This window comes from Microtus pennsylvanicus, chromosome 16 (assembly GCF_037038515.1).
Source record: "Microtus pennsylvanicus isolate mMicPen1 chromosome 16, mMicPen1.hap1, whole genome shotgun sequence".
In the NCBI taxonomy this organism is placed as follows: Eukaryota; Metazoa; Chordata; class Mammalia; order Rodentia; family Cricetidae; genus Microtus; species Microtus pennsylvanicus.
Genome location: NC_134594.1, coordinates 48,786,057 through 48,801,172, shown reverse-complemented (window position 1 = coordinate 48,801,172; position 15,116 = coordinate 48,786,057). Strand labels below are relative to the sequence as shown.

The 15,116-nt window shown below is 36.5% G+C and overlaps 1 protein-coding gene across 5 annotated transcripts in view; it reads right to left on the bottom strand.

The window, feature by feature from the left end:
- Lrba (LPS responsive beige-like anchor protein) overlaps positions 1-15,116 on the bottom strand; it is a 478,393-nt gene that overhangs the window by 405,923 nt on the left and 57,354 nt on the right. For all 5 annotated transcript variants that reach the window (XM_075950353.1, XM_075950356.1, XM_075950355.1 and 2 more), the window contains exons 6-13: positions 13,304-13,425; positions 13,091-13,217; positions 12,416-12,535; positions 10,454-10,600; positions 7,621-7,818; positions 7,315-7,448; positions 2,465-2,573; positions 2,007-2,159 (exon numbers count right to left, since the gene is read on the bottom strand). In XM_075950353.1, the coding sequence (XP_075806468.1) occupies positions 2,007-2,159; positions 2,465-2,573; positions 7,315-7,448; positions 7,621-7,818; positions 10,454-10,600; positions 12,416-12,535; positions 13,091-13,217; positions 13,304-13,425 (1,110 nt within the window). The remainder of the gene's footprint in view (positions 1-2,006; positions 2,160-2,464; positions 2,574-7,314; positions 7,449-7,620; positions 7,819-10,453; positions 10,601-12,415; positions 12,536-13,090; positions 13,218-13,303; positions 13,426-15,116) is intronic.

Genomic DNA, 15,116 nt, shown 5'->3' with positions numbered 1-15,116 from the left:
GCCCACCAAAAATTAAAAAAAGAAAAGGAAATATATAAAATGATATCATGGCAAGGAAAACGTATAGGAGTTAATATCAATATACAGAGATAAATGAAAGTAAAGACCTCTATGCTAATCAGGAACAAACCTTCCTTCCTTCATCCAACCACACAATCTAATCACACCTATGCAGCAACTACCTTTCTGACTGTCTAAGATCTTTGAGTGCAAGAATAAGGCCTGTCTTGCTCACCACTCTAACCACACTGCCCAGAAGGAAGTGGTCATTCCACAAATACTTTTTGAGTAAACAAAAGACCACTGCAGACAAGAAAATTGGTAGTTCCTTCGAGACCATTATAAGGTCACTCTGAGAAGCTCTAAGATAAATGAAACTATGAGGTGCTCCTTGTTCCCTTTCCAAAAGCAAAGGTTAATCCATACATCGACAAAGAAGGATTTACAGTGACTCTAATGAAGCTTGTGTGCGCCCTATAAGCCCAGTTTTGCAGGCACTATATTATGCTCTTTAGAAAAGTTCTTCTTTCACCCTGCAAGCTACATGATCTGCCAGACAAACAATCTGGACCTGTTTTTTGCTATAATTGTGTTTATGATAAACTGAGAGCAAATAAAATTCCTTACTATGATACCAAGCAGACAGCCAATGGTGAATGTTAATTTGATATCCAGTCAATTGTAATTTCTAAAAGGTAATTAAGAAAATTTACTAAAATGTATAAAGAAAGAAATAAAGTGTAATAATACTAGGAACATGAAGAAGTCATGTGATTAAGTTTAAAGTAAAAGTCATTCCTCTACAACTAGGTATGTAATAAGACACTTTCTGACAACTTCAAAAGAGACACAAAGCCTTACAAATATGCTGGCTAGTAAGACCAAAAAAAAAAAATGTCTAGTAAAAGATTTTTAAAGTAACTTGAAACAATCTTTGAAAAGAAATAAGACTAAGGGTCATGAAAGAGAAAGAGGTCAAATTTAACCAGGAGATAAAAAGCTACAACCTCCAGCTGCCTCCTCTGATTATTTCCAAATGGCAATCAGAGTCGGCAGCTGTGTTTCTCTTTACCATTGAAAAGGCCAGCTGAAAATAAGATATTATGACCCTGGAAAAGAAAGTCTCCAGACATTTTTTCCTGACAATTAGAGTAAGCATGTGCTATGATAGACATAGCAAGTGGGCAATGGGGGAGGGGCAATGGGGACATGGGGTTAAAATAACACCATTTCTAACAAAAATTGTAAATAAAATGAATGTAATTATTCAACTTTATTTCAAGTTATATTAATATTAGCATTACTAATTTTTTAGGATAGCTAACAGATCAGGGTATGCTAAAAAATTTCACAAACTTTGGGGTAACAAATTCATTTGTTCATATAGTAATAACTAGTTTGTTGTTAAAATATTACAAAATTATTTGACAAACACATTAAAAATTTCTGTAATTTAGTATCAAAATTAACATATAATGAGACCATTATATTAGCCTTCAAAAAAGGTGGCATTTGCGATGGTAAAATGAAACTGGAGTTAATTCTAATGGCTGGAGTACGCACAGAAGAGGCAGACAACAGAAAGGGTGAGATGTGAGGGAATGGAGAGAGGGAGGAGTGGGAGGGAAGAGAGAGGAGAGAGAGTGGTCACACATGGGTGTATGCATGGGCTGGAGCGTACCTGTGCATCTACAATAGGACAGATCCATAGAGCTACAGAATCTAGGAAAGATAGACTGGAACTGCCCCGACTTATACTTTACAAACAAAGACACCCTAAAATAAAACCTTAACAAGAAAGTAAAGAAAGACATAGCTCATATTTCTATTACAAAAGGAAAATATATATTGCCTGGAAATTTTTCCTGAAAATCAAAAAAGTATGGTCAAAAATGGTCATCCACCAAAACCTTACTTATCGATATGAATATGCAAAAGAAAAAAGGAAAATTCTCACAATTCTCACTGTTTTCCAACATAAGTAAACCGAGATCAATATACATCACCTTGGCTGGAGTGTGGATCCATATGGCAGGGTTAAGAAGAATGTGATCACACAACTGTTTCAGTAGGGGCATCCCATTCTGAAGATTGCTCAGATACTTTGAAAATGCAAGGCAAAGTTCAAGTACTGCTCTGCTGATGTGGGATTTGGAAGACTGTTGGGGGTAGGAGGAGGAAAGTAGTTTAAAGGTTACTACTAATTCAAAGGAAGGTAAGTAAATCACAAGCTGTCAACACCAAAAAAGAAGTTAGTTGTCCACAAACTATATTCAAACTTAAAGATGGCATGAGGCTTGCTACCAGACTTCCTTAACAAAAGACCTGAAGCAAGGTGAAACAAAATCTACAATTCCTTAAGTAATCTTCTACAGGCAAGGAAATATTCTGACAGAATTTCTTAACCACATAGAAAAACAATTACATGGTTTGTAAATTAATAATAAAATGCTTCATACTTTACCTTTTCAAGGCTATAACCTATCACCAAAAAGCCCTTACAAGCGAGCATCTGCTCCTGCATAGCAATTGAGTTCTTCAACAACTCCATGATAAAAGCCAGCAAGGTTGTACTAGAACAAGACAAAGGCAATGATTTGAGAAAGAATATTCCACAAGAAAATATTAGATTCAACACAAACAGCCTTCTATTTATCTTAATCAAAATTTCTGTTTTCTGGGCAAGAATGTAGCTCAATGAGAATGCTTACCTGGCATGTGAGAGGTTCTGGGTTTAATCACCAGAAACACAGAAAGGCCAAGTTCTACTAAAATACTAAAATTATCTCCAAGACCACTTCAGAACAAAATATTTACTGTAGAATCAAGATTCACTTAATATTTCCTGTATCTTATCACAAATAGTAATTTAGGAACACTATAACAAGCATGCATTGCTTATAAAAATGAACATTTGAAAACAAGTAATAGACATGTGTAACGAAAGTATTTTTTAAGACGTTAACAAATACAGTGTTATAAAGAGATAAAGGGGAAACTGGAATTGAAGGATGAAATGGGAAGGGAACAGGGGTGCAAGGCAAAGGAAGGACAACTAACACTAACGGCCATTGAAAAGCCATATAAAAATCTACTAAGGTAGAAGCTTGCTAAAATGTATACATATGAAAGGAATTTAAATGGAGTCACTATATAATGGGTGAGACACGCCCCAAACTAGGCATCTTATGATACCAATAAAATTTCCAATCCCAGGAATGTATTATATCTACTGAGTTGATGGCCAAAGCTACTAGTTACCCTCCACAACCTGACAGTAATGCCCTTTTGCTTAAGACACCACTTACTTAAGTCATTAAATGTCAATAAATAAAGCTGATGCCCAAATAAAAGCTTCACTGTGGGTGTCACATGAATTCATTTGTCATTCACTTGGAAATAATGCTAATCCCTGACATTCCCCTCAAAACGCTAGCTAGGCCTTACCTTGGCACAGCTCCACCCCTTTCTGACTGTGCTGGCTGCTAAAGCTATAGCCTGTGTGTGCCAAGCACAGTGCTCTGAGCTACATCCCCTGCCTAAGAGCTACCCTACTTTATTTTTTATTAATTTATTTTTCTTTTAAAAAATCTGTTTTCATTTTACATACCAATCCCAGTTGCCTCTCCATCCCCTCCTCCCATTCCGTCTACCTATTCTCCCCACCACACCCCCCATCCACTCCTAAGAAGGGTAAGGCACATTGCTTTGGGGAAGGTCCAAGGCCCTCCCTACTGTATCTAGGCTGAGCAAGGTATCCATCCAGAAAGAATAGGTTCCCTAAAAGCCAGTAGAAGCAGTAGAGAAAAGTTCTGGTCCCACTGCCAGCAGCCCCTCAATCTGCCCCAGCCATACAACTGTCACTCACATTCAGAGAAACTAGTTTGGACCTACGCTGGTTCCTTCCTTGTCTGACTGCAGTTGTTGAGCTCCCATTAGCTCAGGCAAGCTGTTTCAGTGGGTGCAAGGACATCTGTTCAACTATGTTCACAGCAGCATTATTTGCAATACCCAGAAACTGGAAACAATCCAGATGACCTCAACCAAAGAATGGATAAAGAAAATGTGGCACATCTACTCATTGGAGTACTACTCCGTGGGGAAAAAAAAAAAAAAGACATCTTGAAATTTGCATTCAAATGGATGGAACTAGAAAAAACAATCCTGAGTGAGGTAACCCAGACCCAGAAAGATGAACATGGTATATACTCTCACTCATAAGTGGATACTAGCTGTAAAGCAAAGGCTAAGGAGCCTATAGTCCATGACCCTAGAGAAGCTAAGTAACAAGGGGAACCCTAAGAAAAACATACATAGATCTACCTGGAAAGGGAAATAGACAAGATCACCTAACAAATTTGGGAGCACGGGGTTGAGGGGAAGAAGGAAGGGTGGAAAGGGAAGAAGCAGGGAGGGCAATGGGGAGGAGAACTTCAGGTAACAGGATACTACATGGTAACTTCAGGTAACAGGATACTAGATGGCGGAAGGACAGAGATGAGAGCAAGGAAAGAGATATTTTGGTTGAGGGAGCCATTATGGGACTATCAAAAAAACTGGCTCTAGAGAAATTCCCAGGTATCCACAAGGATGACCCCAGCTAAGACCCTAAGCAATAGAGGAGAGGGTGCCCAAACTGGTCTTGCCCTCTAGTCTGACACTGCTAAAATGGCTAGGTCTTGGGCCTAGGAGGAAACCTAATAATACTATTTTACTATAGGGACATAATAATATAACAACTCCTAATAGTATATTGTTATATCCAGAGATGTCTCTAATGCCCACTACTGGACCCTGTGTAGAGACTCAGCTCTAAATAGGATATCTTTATCAAACCCCGCCCCTCAAGGCTCAGGGACCTATGCAGAAGAGGTAGAAAGACTGTCAGAGCCAAGGAAATGGCAGCGTGTACAACACCGGCACAAATTCAAACAAGAAAAGATCCCAGGGTGGAGAAAGGGAAGTGGACACGAAGTCCCATCCTCCATCAAGAAGCTATTTGCATATCACCCACACTCCAGGGCAGGCCCAACACAAAACAGACTCCATGATTTCGTGTGTGTGCTTTTTGTTTTGTTTTAGTTTGGTTTGATATTTTTTATCTTACTAGGGATTTATTTATTTGTTTTCACTGTCCTTTTTTTTTTTTTGCTTTAGTCTTTTTTTTATAAGAGAGAGTGAGAAAAAAAACATCAAGCTGGGTGTGTAGAGGGATGGACAAGACTTGGCAGGAATTGGGATGGAGAAAGAATATAAGCAAAATCCAACCTATAAAAAATTCTAAATAAAAAGAAAAAATAAATATCATTAATCTGAAATCCAAAAAAATATATATTATATACATGTGTGAAAATTTCCAAGAATAAATTTTAAAAAGAAAAAAGAATAGATGTAACAAGATAATCAAGCATATTCATATTAGAGGACTTAGAGACCAATAGGAAGGAATAAAAAAGAGCAAACAGGCTATGATTTAAACTATCAAAACAAGCAGGACTCCATACCGGGCTAAGAAGTTGTTCCTCGTCATGAATGGTGGTTCACACCTTTAATACAAAAACCTGGGAGGCAAAGGCATGAGAAGTTCTGGGAGCTGAAGGCCAGCATGCTCTACAGAGTGAGACCTTGTCTCCAAAACCAAAAGAAAGAATAAAGTAGTTTGTTTCTTCTTCCAGTAGGAAAATCATGATCCTTCAGCTTTGAATTTTAAATGTGAACAGGGGATACAGCATTCTCCACCACCCACAATATTTAGAGAAGCCAAAAAAGGAAAGAAAAACATAGGATTATCTATCGCTGCCTTTCAATGGTTCCTCAGAGAGAAGACAGTGAGACTGGCAATCACCCTCATCTCCACAACAGAGCTGTGGGAAAAGATTGGGAAAGGAAAGAAAGAAAACCTAATCCTTGTCAAAGAAGGCCTCAAAACTTTAGTAAGCTTCATGCTTATTACTATAGCAAGAGGAATGAAATACTTTAGAGTATGGTCAACAGACCAGGAGCAACGGAGCACACCTGTAAACCCACTACTTCTAAGGTTGAGGCCAGCTTGGGTAACACAGCAAGCCCCCATCACACAAGTAAATGATTTAACTTGATGGAGTTGGCAAATGAAAATATAATTCCTGTTTAGAAAAAATTAAAAATAATTTTTGCTGTCTAGAAATTATCTGGAAAAAAATTACTTCATCATCGGTTAGATTTATGGTTGAGATGTTAAGTCGCACACAGGAGAATTTCAGAGAATAATGGAAAGCTCATTTAAATTTCTCAATAAATGAAATACAATCAATATACTATATATAATTTCACTGAAATATGCAGCCACGAGAAATTCATGCACTTATACAATTCTCATGTTTTACAATTTATCGTGAAATTCACATGCCTCTGCCTTTGTTAAGACTCAATTCAACATCACAGGATATAAAATATACCAATATGCAACCTAATTTTTAAAAAAAAGACAAAATCTCCTTGCCTACCATTAAAATTTTAAATTTTAAATTACACAGATGGATGATTAGCAAACTAAAATATTAAAACCCTTATTCCCATAATAAATCCCTGCCAAATAAAAACTTAAAAGTTTTAAAATTAGACAAATTATATATAAAATATATAGAGAATATAATATACAATGTTATATATCCTATATATAATACTATTATTATATATAATGTTATATGGGGGGTGTGTGAGAGAAAGACTGTTTTGGTTTTGTTTGCCTTGAGTTTTTTTTTTTTTGAGACAGGGTCTCACTACATAGCCCTTACTGTCCCAGAACTCACTCTGTAGACCAGGGTAGCCTAAAACTCACAGTGATCTACCTGCCTCTGCCTCCCAAGGACTAGCCTTAAAAACTTTGTCACAATACCCAATTTAGACGTATCATTTTGAATAAATCCACTAAGTTAACTTTATTCCATAAACTTACTATGCTTTTGGGGTTTCCAATTTTTTCTACTACTAAGCCAGAATTACATTAATAATAATATAATTAATAGAGATTTATAGCATTGTTTATACATAAATTTCTCTAAAATATTGTTACTCTACAAGAAAACAAATGGCAAAAAAAAATACTACTTAGTTCACTAATCATGAAAAGCAATTTTCAAGTAAAATTCAAGCAAGAGGCCACCAGGCGTGCAATGCTCAGAGTAATCCTGGCATTCAGAAAACTAATGTAGAAAGGTCAGCTTGAGATCATGGTGGACTACATGGTGAGTTGTAAGCCAGTGGGGTGTAGGCTACAACAGTAAAACCCTCTCTCAAAAACAACCATCAAAAAGAGAAACAAAAAACACTCACCAGATAGTCAAATCAACCTCATCAGATAAATATTGCCTATAATCCAGCTGTGCAAAAAGAGGAAATAAAACTTGTACTCCTCCGATTGAATGCATGGCACTTTGGATGGAATGTGTTGAAACTGCCTTTACATCCTTGGAAAACAGAAAACACAGTAAAGGTTTCAATGATTTCTAAAGCAATCAAAAGTAAAATGCAACAGGAAATGCAAGAACACTAAAAATGTTTAATAAAAACTAACAACCACACCTCCACAATTCACTGATATTTCCACTTGATATATTATTAAAAGATCTGGGATCGCACCTGGAGCATGAGTGCATGTGGAGAATGAACAAAAACGGAAGGATTGTCCTTAGGAGACGACTCGAGGCACAATTGGGCGTCTGTGGCCCGTGGGTTGTAAGTGAAGGCAATGGAACTGGAGAGTTTGCCATCGTATAGTAAAAGTTTATGATGCTCAGCAAGGAAAAGGTCACTTTCTGCCTTAAACTTAAATGTACCCTGTCAGTAATAAAGACAAACAAACAAGCAAAAAAATCAGTTAAGGTAACATACACACCACATAAATACAAATGATCAAGTATAAAATCTAATAATACCAGGTAAAATGACTAACCCCTCCACATAATGTGAGCCATTACCTCTGTGATTTATCCCCTTGATCACACTTTTGTTGAATCACATTGAATTTAACTTATATTTATTTTCATTGCCTCAGGATATTTTCCAATTACCTTTCTGTCATCTGCTTTGACTGTTTAAGGCTATGTTGTTTAATTTCCACATGTTTATAAATTTTCCATTCTATCAAAATCATAAAAATATATTCAATGACTTCAATCTCCTTAAGTTGACCAATATGTTTGTAGCCCACCAGATGGTCTGATCTGAAGAATTTTCTAAGCATTCTCAAGAAGAATGTGTTTTATACTGGTGTTTGCAGAGTGCTCTGTATGTTGAGTTCACTTGGGCTATGTAGTTGCCCAAATCCTCTGTTCCTTGTTGATCTCAGTTACTGTTTGCTCTACCTACATTGCCATCTGCATGTTCTTTCAACAATGTCAAATATTACTTTATACAATCATACACCACAAAACAATGTTCTGATCAGTGAAAGCCTGCATAGACAGGGCTGGACAGACGGCTCAGCAGTTGAGAGCAATGACTGCTCTTCCAAAGACCCCAGATTCAGTACCCAGCACCAACACAGAAGCTCATAACTGTGTGTAACTCCAATTCCAAGAGATCCAACACACTCAACAGACATAAGTTCAGCCAAAACACTAATCAATGCACATAAAATAAAAATAAATAAATCATTTTTTTAAAAAGATAGAAAGTTGGGCTGGAGAGATGGCTCAGTGGTTTAGAGCATTGCCTGCTCTTCCAAAGGTCCTGAGTTCAATTCCCGGCAACCACATGGTGGCTCACAACCATCTGCAATGAGGTCTGGTGCCCTCTTCTGGCCTGCAGACATACACACAGACAGAATATTGTATACATAATAATAAATAAATAAATATTTTTAAAAAAAAGATAGAAAGTTTGTAGGATCAGAGCCCAGTGACATAATAGCTCTTAGTTTATTTAAACATACTCTAAAATAAGTTGCTCTAACACTGTGAACATATCTAAAGTAAGTATACTGACACAAGTTAAAATTTTTAGTCAGGTGGTGGTAGTGCACATCTTTAATCCCAGCACTCGGGCGAAGAAACAGGGAGAACTCTGGCCAGTAAAAGAATTCAAATTACAACCAGAGGGAGGCCAGCCATAGTGATACACATCTATAATCCCTGCACTTGGGAAGTGGAGAAAGGAGGACCAGGAATACAAGGCCAGCATCAACTATGTACCAAGTTCAAGGCCGGCTTGCGATACCTGGGATCCTTTCCTGAATATACATCTAAACAAAATGAAGTAATGAAGAGAGACATGTTGCACTTCCATGTCTATAATAGCACTATTCATAATTGCCGTAAAGTACAAATAAATCCTCATTAAGAAATTAAAATGAGGGTTGGGGAGCTGGCTCAAAAGGTAAGAGCAGTGGCTGCTCTTCCAAAGACCTGGATTCAATTCCCAGCACCCACGTGACAGATCACAACTGTCTGCAACTACATTTTAGGAGGTCTTACATCCTCATAAGCAAAACATCAATAACACAAAAAAATGAATAAATAAATTTCTTTAAAAATTAAATAAAAATGGGCCAGGCATGGTGGCATACGCTCTTAATCCCAGCACTAGGGAAGCAGATGCAGGTGGATTTCTGTGAGTCTAAAGCCAGCCTGGTCTACACAGAGAGTTCCAGGATGGCCAGGTCTCTGTGGAGTGACCCTGTCTCAAAAAGAGAGAGATTAAAAATGGATTTTAAAAAGCATGGTACATATATAGAATAAAATACTATTTGGCTATGAATTAAATTCTGTTAGTTTGACAATGTGGACAAAACTAGAGAACATATACTAAGTAAAATAACCCAAGACACAGGCAAATAAATGTTCCCTGATCCCCCTCATATTTGAAATCTAAGAATGACAATCTCTAACAAGTTGGAAGTTGAATGATGGTTACCAGAGACTGAGGTGGTGGTGGAAAAAGAATGGTCAATGGATACTAAATTACACGTAGACAAAAGAAAGATATTGTGGTGTATGGCTGTATAGTAAAATAACTATAAATAAGAAATGCATATATTTCAAAAATGTAAGGAAAAAGCAGTAACATTTTATCATGAAGAATGCTAAATGTTTGAGAAGACAGATATGCCAATCCTGATTTGAACGTAACACAATGTATATATGTATTTTCATATATACATTATATTTGTAATGCCCCATGAATATACACAATTTTATGTAACCTTAAAAAAATTGCCTTCATGGAAAGAATTAGAGCATGACATAAAACCGAAACTTAACCTAGCACTTCTCACAGTTCTTCACACAGGTCAAGTATGCTGCAATTCTCTGAAAACGTGAAAAGGACTTTGACCCCTGTGAATGCCCTGCCATGCTCCCAGTGCCCCCGGCATATATAAATACTCAAGGTATAACTGCCCATGTGTGAACCACCTTCAAACCAAGCCCAGAGGAGCACTCAACCCTTAAGCAGTGCACAGGAAGTTAAGTACCTTATACCCCAGGCCCAACTGATAAATGGCAAAAATCTGAGCTGCGTTCAGAGCGTCGCTGAAAAGGTAAACTGCAGTCATCTGACCACAGAACACCCGATTCGCATCTGCTGTCTCTGAGGAGCCCAGGAAGCATTTGTCAAAGGTCTGTAAAAGAAAAGAGATTTAATTTTTCAAGAAAATCATACACTCTAGGAGTGATAGATGGTACATATACTGAATGAAACACTATTTGGCCATTAAAATGAATTAAATTCTATCATCTGACAATGTGGATGGAACTGGAGTATATTCAGTAAAAAAAAAAAAAAAACAAAGACACAGGCCAATAAATGGACATACTGTGTATGTGTCTCTCTAAAGGATATATGAATAGAATAAAACAATTCATTTAACACTTCATCCCTTCACACCTGGAATGAAAATTGGGAATGGCATCTTGAAAATGGATGAACACGAGTTTTCTAAGTTGTAATAAATACAGCTTGTTAACAACGAGGAAATAAGAAAGAGAATCAGACAAGTTGATATGATACTAAGTTAAAAAGTTAAACACCTAAATTGAAGAGAAAGCTGTGTCTGACAGGAAAATCCTGAGTTTGGTTTGGAGTTACTAGGCCACGCTTCTCACTGCATCCTTCATGGTAAAAAGATAAGGGTTACAAAACTGTTCTGAGACTAACGGAGATATCTGTTCAGCATCCCCAGTTTTCTGGGGTAACGTGTTTCACACTTAGATGATGTGGTCAATAAACGAGAGAACTGTTTCAGAACTAAAGGTGTTTGACCCGGCACCATGAGTTCTTGAGGCTCTCACGTTATCAACACAAACGAATATAAGTGAAAAATGATATGAAAGGAGTGGGTGGTGAATGGGGGTTTTTAAGTGTTTTTTTTAAGCTTTCTATAAAAAGAACTTTAGAAGGGAGGAATAAGGACATTTCTATTTTCATTCTAACCTTTGAATTCTGAAAAACATAATAAAAAATAATAGAATCAATACCAGCTATGAAGTAAATACAAAGTGTATGGGCATGCATCATCTAACTTATTTATAAAATAATCATCTTTATCTACCCAGAATTTTATAAAACCTGAATAATACCTTAGCTGACAAATCAACAAGCTCTATCAAAAAATTAACATACTAGCCAAATTATGACTATAAAAAATGGTGTTCGAATGTATACTCAGATTTTGTAATAACCTCTTGTTTATAAATTTCATCCCTTTAAATTAATAGTTTTTCAGCAGGGCGGTGGTGGTACACGCCTTTAATTCCAACACTAGGGAGGCAGAGACAGGTGGATCTCTTTGAGTTTTAGACTAGCCTGTTCTACAGAGTGAGTTGACTTGAAAATCCAAAATATAAATAAATAATTTTTCAAAATGTACTGGTTAGTTTTTTTCAATTTGACATAAGCCCAAGACATCTGCCAATACAGACCCTCAGATAAGAAAATATCCCCCATCAGATGGCCTGTAGGCTAGACTTAGGGCATTTTTTTTTGTTTTGTTTTGGACTAATGATTGACATGGGAGGGTCCAGCCCACTGTGGGGAGTAACATCTCTAAGCAGATGGTCCTGGGCACACAGAATGCAGGCTGAATGCAGGCTGAGAGACATAAAGCAAAGGACAACCAGCCTACAGGCCACAACCCCAGAGAAAAGTAGGGAGGAGAGTGGAAGGGGAGTAAGGAAAATGTACAGTACTTTCCTATCCAAACAATTAAAATGAGAAGGATTTAATTTAAAAAAAAAAATGCAGGCTGAGCAAGACATGAGGATCAAGCTTGTAAGCAGCACCATCGCCTCTGCATCAGTTCCTGCCCTGACTTCCTTGATGATGTACTGTATGCCAAATAAAGTCTTTCATTGCCCCCAGGCCACACTGCTAATCAGGTGCTTTATCACAGAATAGAAACCATGACACACGTGGCAACGTTTCTGAAACTACTTACATCACTGGTGTTGACAAGCCACGTTATCTCTCCATAGGAAGCAAGCTCACCATTCACGTAACATCGAAGCTCACTGTTCTTCCATCGGTTGTAAATGTGCACTATAGTTACCATGTACCACTGGGTAAGCAAAAATAATGATTCTCTGAGTAATAAAACCTCACTGATAACAACTAAAAAATAGAAGATTTTAATCAAAAACAACTGTGCTTTTACCAGTCCAACATTCACTTCTAGGACAATATTTATTCTAGGAAAACCTCAGCAGATTGGTCTTAATAACTAGGTAATTTTTCCAATGTAATAGTATAAAAATTTTCAAACATACAATGAAAAAATAACTATCTATTACAAATATCTTCCTTAAAATTTGAATATTTTTACATCTACATCTGCTACCTATATCTACACATATTACTGATGACTCTTCACCAACCTCTGACTGGTAAGGTGTAAAAGAAGACAGTACTAAAGTATCGTTTTCTCTTCTCCTAGCATCTCTCATAAAACCAACAAATAACTAAATATTCAGTCACTTTATGACCCAAACCATAGAAGTTAACTTCCGAGTAACTGAAATACATGTGTTTAAAAGGGTAAACGCACACAAGGCTGATACAGCACTATGCGGGCTGCACAGCTTCTTAAGGGAACGGACTCAGGAAGAGCTCATACCTTTTGTGGCTTGAAATCAAACTTCACACAATGTTGAAAGCCTTTTCCTTTGGACTTTATTGAGGTTATAATCAAACAGCCTCCAACAAAATGAGCAGAATATCCAAGACCTTTGCTGGTTCTGAAACTGTGAAGAGTTAAGTTCTCATTTTACCTCGAAATACTCATTTTCAAAACAAAGTATTAACACTAATCAAGTCTAGAAATACATACCAATACAAATATGGTTTATCCTTGTCTACATTAATATTATTTACAGGATCCATTCTAAGCCAGGTGTGAAATGTAAAACCATTCTGGTAAGGCCATCTGGCTATAGGAGGTAATGCAATAGCCTAAAGGAAAGAAATGCAGTTACTAACTTTCAAGAAAACTTTCTTACTGAATTCATGAAAATGAGATTTTACACCACTATGGGTGTTTCCACTTTAAAAGTTATTAAAGTATCACAAAGCAGACTTTATTTAGAAGAAAACATTTAATAACTATTGTATTTTCTCAAATAAAAATTAGAAAATATTAATTAAATGAAACATTCAGTGTAGACTGATGAAAACAAACTCATAACTACATCTTTTCCTACAGACATAACAGAAAGATTCTACTGCAAAGAAATAGTACTGAAATCCAACTATTGAAATTTGACCCCCCAAAAAAATTGATAGAAATAAGAAGTTAAAGGCTTAATTATGTTATTTTTTGTAAACCACAACTATAAAATTAAACAAGATTATTTCATATATTTTTCAAAATGGTATTCATAAGTCATTTTATACTTAGTTTAAACTTTTTAAATATAATAATAGCTGGGCATGGTGGCACATGCCTTTAATCCCAACACTCGGAAAGCGTTAGCAAGTGGATTTCTGGGAGTTCAAGGTGGATCTCTGGTCTACATAGCAAGTGACAGACTAGTCAGGGCCACAGAGTGAGACCCTATTTCAAATAAATGAAACAACCAAACTAAAATGTACACAAACATATATAATATTATATAATGAAGGATTTTTGAATAGCAACACAGACTTAAAAAGATAAAAATAAACTTAGAAGAAACACTACCAGTGTTTCAAAAGCTATGAAAAGATACAATAATAAATACTTTATGCTGGCATAAAATCTTCATTAGGTTAGACAATTCCTTCATGGTTATGCCACCCCAAACACAAGTGTTTAAAGAGAAATACAGAGGGCTGGAGAGACAAATCAGTGGTTAAGAGCACTGGTTGCTCTTCCAGAGGACCTGGGTTCAATTCCCAGCACCCATAGGCAGTTCATAATTGTCTGTAACTCCAATTCCAGGGGAATATGACACCCACATACAGACACACATGCAGGCAAAACACCAATGCACAAAATAGGAATAAATAATAAAATAGTTTAAAATGTTTTTAAGAAGCCATAAATTGGACTTCAATAAAATATAAAACCAAGTTTTGAAAGATACCTTTTAACTTTAAAAGACATATAAGAGTGGGAGGGGACATTTGCCAAACTGAATATCTGAAAGAGCTACACAGTGAGACTCTGTCTCAAAAAATATAAAAAGCAGATACACTAATGGTCAATAAAAACATAGAAAGATGTACAACATTGCTAGTCACCAAGAAATTATAAATCAAAATCAGAATGACTGGAATGAAGGTCTAATTCAATAGAGAAGCACACAACTAGAACATACAAAGTCTTCAGCTGGCTCCCAACACTGGGAAAAACAAAAACAAAAAGAATCCCCTAGTATAACATTAATTAGTACCAACAAGGAAAGAAACTGGAACCTTCCAATGCTGCTATTGAGACTGTGAAACACTCAAGGAATTCCTCAAAGTGTTAATCAGAATTTCTAAAACACAAAAATCTCATCTCTAGGCAACAAGGCAAAATAAAAGCAAAACACAATAAGAAAATCCCAAAAAAATAAATCAAATATCACAAAAGTAGTTTTGTTTCATTTTATTGAGATAGAGCCTCAGGGAGGCCGGACTGACCTCAAATTCCCTATGTAGTCTAGGATGACCCTGGCCTA